Genomic DNA, 7,052 nt, shown 5'->3' with positions numbered 1-7,052 from the left:
AAAAAAAAAAAGAGTAGGGGAGGCTGGGTGTGGTGGCTCACACCTGTAATCCCAGCACTTTGGGAGGCCGAGGTGGGTGGATCCTTTGAGCTCAGGAGTTCGAGACCATTTCGAGACCAGCCTGGGCAACATAGCGAAACTCAGTCTCTACAAAAAAATATAAAAATTAGCCTGGCATGGTGATGCATGCCTGTAGTCCCACCTACTTGGCGGGCTGAGGCAGGAGAATTACTGGAGCCCAGGTGGTTGAGGCTGCAGTGAGCCACGTTCATGCCACTGCACTTTAGCCTGCGTGACAGAGCAAGAACTTATCTCAAAAAAAAAAAAAAAAAAAAGAGTAGGGGAAATCAGCCCCCATGATCCCCAAAGAGCACATGTGAGGAAGATTAGTTAACTTCCTGTGCCTCCCTGTTTCTCCTCCAAGGTGCCATTCCATATATCTCTCAGGTTCCTTGGAATACATTTTGAAAACCACTGACCTAAAGCAACAGAGGACAGGGGTCTATCTGGAGCAGCTGAGAGAAGCCTATCAGCATTCCAATTTTCCATCTTCAAAAAATAAGGAGAGCCTTCCCTTACCAGTCACTCAAACGTTGGGCCTGTGGCTCTGTAGTCACTATGGGCCTATGACAAAAAGAACCAGTGCTGGCCAGGTTCAGTTGCTCACGCCTGTAATGCCAGCATTTTGGGAGGCTGAGGTGTGTGGATCACTTAAAGTCAGGAGTTCAAGACCAGCCTGGTCAACATGGTAAAACCCTGTCTCTACTAAAAATACAAAAATTAGCTGGGTGTGGTGGTGCACCTCATCCCAGCTACTCAAGAAGCTGAGGCAGGAGAATTGCTTGAAGGCAGGAGAATTGCTTGAACCCGGGAGGCAGAAGTTGTAGTGAGCCAAGATCATGCCACTGCACTCCTGCTTGGGCGACAGAGCAAACTCTGTCTTAAAAAAAAAAAAAAAAAGAAACAAACAAAAAAAGAAACAGTCCTTGGCCAGGCATGGTGGGTGGCTCACGCCTGTAATCCCAGCACTTTGGGAGTCCAAGGCAGGCGGATCACTTGAGGCCAGGAGTTTGGGACCAGCCTGGGCAACATAGTGAGACTCCATCTCAATTTTTTTTGTTGTTGCCCAGGCTGTAGTGCAATGGTGTGATCTCAGCTCACTGTAACCTCCGCCTCCCGGATTCAAGCGATTCTCCTGCCTCAGCCTTCCGAGTAGCTGGGACTACAGGCGCGTGCCACCATGCCTGACTAATTTTTTGTATTTTTAGTAGAGACAGGGTTTCACCGTGTTAGCCAGGATGGTCTTGATCTACTGACCCTGTGATCTGCCCACCTCGGCCTCCCAAAGTGCTGGGATTACAGGCATGAGCCACCGCGCCTGGCCCTCAATTTTTAAAAATAAAAAATAAAAAAAGAAGCATTTGTCCATCCAGCCCCAATCCCTGTGTGATCTCAGTTCTCACCTGCTTTGGCAAAGTCTTCCCGGTTATAACTGAAATCCTTGAGGAAGGTGATACTCTCACTCCCAGGGTTGTACCTCCGAGATGTCTCCAGAAGCATCACCTGCACACAAGCAGCAGACCTCAAACGGGGACTAGGAAGGTTGGTCTTGGAGCATAGCCCCTTCCAGGGAGGCCGATTCCCCTCATCCCTGCTTCCCAGCAGATTTGGTTCTCCCAGCTTGATGTCTGGAGGCCCCTCCCACAGACAATCCCATTCTGCTTCTCCCTTCATCCCTTGCCCTTCTCCAGCCACCTCGATCGCAGAGGTCTTCAGCAGGGCAATCTGGTCCTCCCGGCTGAGCTGCAGGAAGCCGGGTAGCTGTTTAGCAAAGTCAACTATCTCCTGCACAGAGACGATGGCCAGCTCAGTGAAGTGGGCAAAGCGCTGCTGACGGGCCTCCCGGCTATGGGGATCTGGTGCCATGGGCCAAGGCTACCCAGGAGGGAAAAGGCAAAGCGCTTTGAGTCGGACATCAAGAAGCCCACTGGTGATCTGGGTGCAGCCGCCTCTCCCCAGGTGTGTCAAGTACCGTGACTCGAAGCCGGTCAGAAAAGGAGCGCCGGTTACACTGTTGCTGGGCAGCGACCAGCTTCTCGATCATGCCCAATTGCTCCGGGCTGAGCTGGGGCAGGATTTGAGGGGGTGAGGAAGCCCTGGGGGGCAGGGATACGGCATGAGCCTGTTCCTCCTCTTGCCGCTTCAGTTTCTTCAGACGGATCTGTTCTTCTGACAGGACACCTAAGGACAGGACCAAATATGAGGAGACAGGAAGCAAGGATGGGGCAAAAGGGGCGGTTTGGGGCTCCAGAAAAACAGACAGCACTGGGTAAACCCAAGAAGTTTTTTTTTTTTTTAAACAGAGTCTCACACTTGTCCAGTCTGGAGTGCAGTGGTGCGATCGCAGCTCACCGCAACGTCCGCCTCCCGGGTTCAAGTGATTCTCCTGCCTCACCCTCCTGAGTAGCTGGGATTACAGGCGCTCACCACCACACCCGGCTAATTTTTGTATTTTTAGTAGAGACAGGGTTTCACTACGTTGGCCAGGCAGGTGTCAGACTTCTGACCTCAGGTGATCCGCCTGCTTCAGCCTCCCAAAGTGCTGGGATTACAGGCATGAGCCACCGCGCCCGGTCAAGAAATATATTTTAATCCATACTTAGGGATCAGTTGGCCCCTACAAGTTCAGGCACCTGTCCTGGGTCACACCCTGGCCCCCTCTTTTCCCCTCAGCCTCTTCCCCCCCCAGCCCCAGAAACTCACACTCCTCCCGCATGCCAGCCTGGCGGCACTTGCGAAGCCGACACTCCTGGCACTTGCGACGCATGTAGGTGTCCATGGGGCAGTGGCCGCCACTGTGGCAGACGTATCGCGCTCCCTTGATGACACTGCGGCGGAAGAATCCCTTGCAACCCTCGCAGCTCAGAACATTGTAGTGGAAGCCGGAGGCCTTGTCCCCACAAACGCTGCATAGCTCATTCCCCAGCATTTTGGGGGCTGGCCCCTTTTTCCGCTTTTGTGGACGGATCTCTGGTTACAGGAAAGTGTTTCAATGCTCTCCCCCAAGGAAAAAAGTTCATGTTCTCCCTGACTCAGTCACTGCCCTGGGCACTCAGTGACCTTCATTCCCTTCATTATACAAACTCCAGTCTCTCTTTTATGAGAAGAGTAGCCCTCATTGGCCAAGTGCCATTATGTTCTAGGTACTGTATGAGCTTTTTATATGCACTGATCCTTATGACAAACATAATTTTTTTCCATTTTATAAACAAGGAAATTGAGGCTCAGGAAGGCCTAAAGTAGAGACAGAATTCACACTTAGATCAGTCAGATTTAGTTAGCTCTAAAGCCTTTGGACTTAACCATGAGATTACATATAAAGTAAAAACCCCCAAGGAACCTCTTCCAGATCCAGGACCTGGAATCTGGACCCCTACCTCCTCCAAACCCAGAAGCTCCTCACCTGTGGGTTCTGAAGGGGGCTCCGCCCTGGTGAGCAGAACTGTGGGCTCTGCAGCCTCCAGCCCCACCCCTGCAGTGCCTGTGGCAGAGTGGGGCATCCTGGCTTCCTCTCTGAGGATGCGGCTGTTGCCTCCCTGGGTCTGGCTGCTTGCATCCTGTGCACCTGGCTTCCACAGCTCCGCTGCAGAGTCTGAGCTCCAAAGGAGAGGCACATGGGGGTCTCAGGCTCCATCCCCGCTCCATAGCCCAGTGTCCTAGCTGGGAAACTGAAAACTTATCCCCACCCTTAGAGGGCAGCGAAGTCCCAGCTCAGGCTTTGGGACCCTAGCGTCTGTGTGGGCTCTAGCTAGGACTAGTCACTTGTAGTTTCTTACATCTCAAGACCTTAAATGAAGATGTTAACCCTCGTCTCTTTGCGGGGCTGGAGTGTATGCATTTCAGAGATCAGATAAAACTCTTCAAAGCCAGAGCATGGTAAGCACTCAGCTGACCAACTCTTTAGCAGCAAACCCAGATTGGGAAGGACTGGGCGGGAGCCCGCAAGGGCCAGGCACTGGAACCGGGGGAGAGGCAACCACGACTAAGAATGAATCTGGACTGCTCTCTGGAGGAAGGAAGAAGGCAGGTAATGAAGCAGACTGATTCCTACGGGGAGGCGAGGAGCCTGCGGTCTGGGCTCAGGGGAGAGGGCTGGAATGAAGCTTACCAGGAGGAATGTCAGGCACAGGGGCCCCCAGCCACACGGACATCTCTTCCTGGAGCCCTGGTCATTACCAAGGCACTGTCCTGCAGGAAGGACTCAGGTTATACTCTTCTAGAACTGGCCTCCTTTCTGGCCTCAGCTCCCTTCTCCAGCTGATCCTCCCTTTTATCAATACCAACAATATCAGCTAATATTTACTTGCCATATATTAGCCTGTACTAAGGCTTTATTATATTACTATTATGTTTTTTAGAGACAGGTTCTCCCTATGTTGCCCAGGCTAGTCTAGGAACTCCTAGGCTCAAGGGATCCTCCCACCTGGGCCTCCCAAAGTGCGGGGATTATTGGAGTGAGCCACTGCGCCCAGCCTATTATAAGGCTTTATGTGCTTTCCTCATAATATCCCTCCGAGGTCAAGACTAGTCTTTTTTTTTTTTTTTTTGAGATAGGGTCTCTTTATGTTGCTCAGGCTGGAACTCAGTGCTATTCATAGGTGCAATAATGGGACACTATCGCCTCAAACTACTGGGCTCAGGCAATCAACTTTCAGCTTCCTGAGTACCTGAGATTATAGGCGCATGCTACTGCTCCCAGCTCAGGACTATTCTTAACCTCATTTTACAGATAAGCAAACTGAGGTTCAAAGAGATTAAGTAACTATGGTCACACAGTTAGGCGGCGGTAGAATCAAGACTCCAACCCTCGTCTGACTCCAAAGTCTGGGCTCCCAGTCACTGTACCAGCCTTTCTCCCCCAAAGTCCCCTCCAAACCAGCGGGGAATGTTTGGGTACATCTGCCCTGCTTCTCTCGGGCCCCTTCCCCCTCCAACACTGAGGACAGCCAAAGTTGAGCAGGACCAGGAGACGGGATCGAAGCTCGCTCCACCCAGTGAAACACGCTGCTTATTAGAGAACCTTGCTCATGCCACTCTCCAGGGTCCCAGCACAAATCTCTTGTCTCCAAGAATCTCCCCAATTCACATAGAGGACCTCCTCCCCCGAATCCCTCATGAGTTATTCTGGGACCCAGAGTCCTGTTCCTTTCCCAAGCTTCCATCACCATCACCCCTCACTTCTCCCCAGAAACCCCCTTCTAAGATCCATAGGACATTCGCCAACCCCACCCCAGATACACACACAGAGCCCCAGGCCACTGCTAAGGAGCAGACCCACCGAATCCCCAGGCCACCAGACTTCCTGGGTGGACAGTCTCTGGAGCCCCCTTGCTGGGAGAAGAGGATGGTGCAGTTCCCTGTCCAGAGGTCTCGGTGGCCAGCCGGTGAGCTGGAGCTGAGCACAAGCAGGACCTGGAGCCCCAGGGAAGTAGCAATTTGGGGAAAGGCTAGGGGAGGGACTGCCGAGGGGTCAGGCCACCCCTCCTTCCTGCCTGACGACCGCAGCCCTCCCCTCCTCACCCCCGCCCACAGGGCAGTTTCTCCACCAGGCTGGCTCCTCCCCAGCCGGCCACCCCCTCTCCCGCCACTCCCATCCCCTACTCCTGGTCAAAACAGTGGCATTTCGCTGCAGACCTGCCAAGTTCCATGTCTCTCCCCTTCCTCTCCTTACCCAGCGCTCTTAGCAGCTCTTGCAAAAGGACTGCCTCCCAGGAACCCCTACCCCAATCCCAGCAGCCTCCAGAGTCGGTGTTCCCTCCCTTCCATAGGCACCTCTCGGAGCAAAGGTCCCAGCAGGGCCCGGAATTGCGACACTGAGCCCCAGCCTGCTTTCCCAGCCTCCCTCCTCCTCCCTTGCCTCTGGGAAAAGGCCAAGAAGCTCTCCCCACTAGCCCTAGGCTTCAGCCAAGCTGGTAGAAATCCAGGGGTGCAGAGAGGCAGGTGCTGGGCCTTCCAGGGAGTTTCTGAAAGTGGGTGCCCTGCAGGGGCCACAGATAAGAGAGGAGGCCAGGAGAGCCTTTGGTAGGAAATCTGCTATGAGCAATGGCAGGCCTGGGATAGGGGTGGGGGGGTGGCAGAAGGCAGGCAGGCAACTCGGGTGGCAGCCCAGGATGGACCTGGGAAGGTATGAAGGTTGCCTCATCTGGGGAACAACCCTATCTGAAGTGATGGCAGGCTCCAACCAGCAGCTACTGAGACTATAGCCATTCTTCCCACTCTGTTGCCTGGGGCATGAAATCCATCCCGGAAAGTAGACATCATATTTTATTGATTTCATTTTCCCCAAAACCCCTGAAACAGGGCTGGCATAGAGGAGGCAACAGAGTAGGTACTGTGTTCCTATTTGTTGAATGAATAACAAGAAAAATATTATTCTCATCTATCCCCTACTTGTTAGCCCTAGTCAATTTTTTTTTATTATTCCTTTTTTTTTCTTTTTTGGGGTGGGGTCTCACTACGTTGCCCAGACTGGTTTCACACTCCTGGGCTCAAGCCATCTTCCCACCTCAGCCTTCCAAAGTGCTAGCATTACAGGCACGCACTCACAACTGCTGTAGTCAATTTCAACTCAGCATGTTGATTTAGTGTTCAGACTCTGGGCTCAGATTTTGGGTTCAAATCCTAAACTTCTTAGTACCTATGTGATCTTGATTGAGCAAGTTACTTAATGTCTCTGAATCTTTGTTTCCCTATCTTTAAAACAGGAATATTCGAGCCAGCAATGGTATGTTGAAAAATAAATAGGCTGGGCATGGTGGCTCATACCTGTAATCTCAGCACTTTGGGAGGCCTAGGCAGGTGGATCACTTGAGGTCAGGAGTTCGAGACTAGCCTGGCCAACATGGTGAAACCCCGTCTCTACTAAAAATACAAAAGTTAGCCAGGCATGGTGGTACGGATCTGTAATCCCAGCTACTCGGGAGGCTGAGGCAGGAGAATCACTTGAACCTGGGAGGTTGCAGTGAGCCAAGATTGTGCCACTGCACTCCAGC

General features: G+C 52.4%; 1 protein-coding gene across 1 annotated transcript in view; it reads right to left on the bottom strand.

Moving 5' to 3' along the window:
- The window catches only part of NR1H3 (nuclear receptor subfamily 1, group H, member 3), an 11,574-nt gene extending 6,009 nt beyond the window's left edge, over nt 1–5,565 (bottom strand). The window contains 8 exon segments of the mRNA XM_012001407.1: nt 907–913; nt 1,464–1,563; nt 1,756–1,935; nt 2,033–2,241; nt 2,764–3,030; nt 3,464–3,652; nt 4,169–4,248; nt 5,339–5,565. Of these exon segments, the coding sequence (XP_011856797.1) occupies nt 907–913; nt 1,464–1,563; nt 1,756–1,935; nt 2,033–2,241; nt 2,764–3,030; nt 3,464–3,652; nt 4,169–4,211 (995 nt within the window). The 5' untranslated portion in view covers nt 4,212–4,248; nt 5,339–5,565.
- Between the last annotated feature and the right edge of the window lie 1,487 nt (nt 5,566–7,052).

This window comes from Mandrillus leucophaeus, unplaced genomic scaffold (genome assembly GCF_000951045.1).
Source record: "Mandrillus leucophaeus isolate KB7577 unplaced genomic scaffold, Mleu.le_1.0 Scaffold66, whole genome shotgun sequence".
NCBI lineage: Eukaryota > Metazoa > Chordata > Mammalia > Primates > Cercopithecidae > Mandrillus > Mandrillus leucophaeus.
This window is presented reverse-complemented; position numbering and strand designations above follow the sequence as displayed.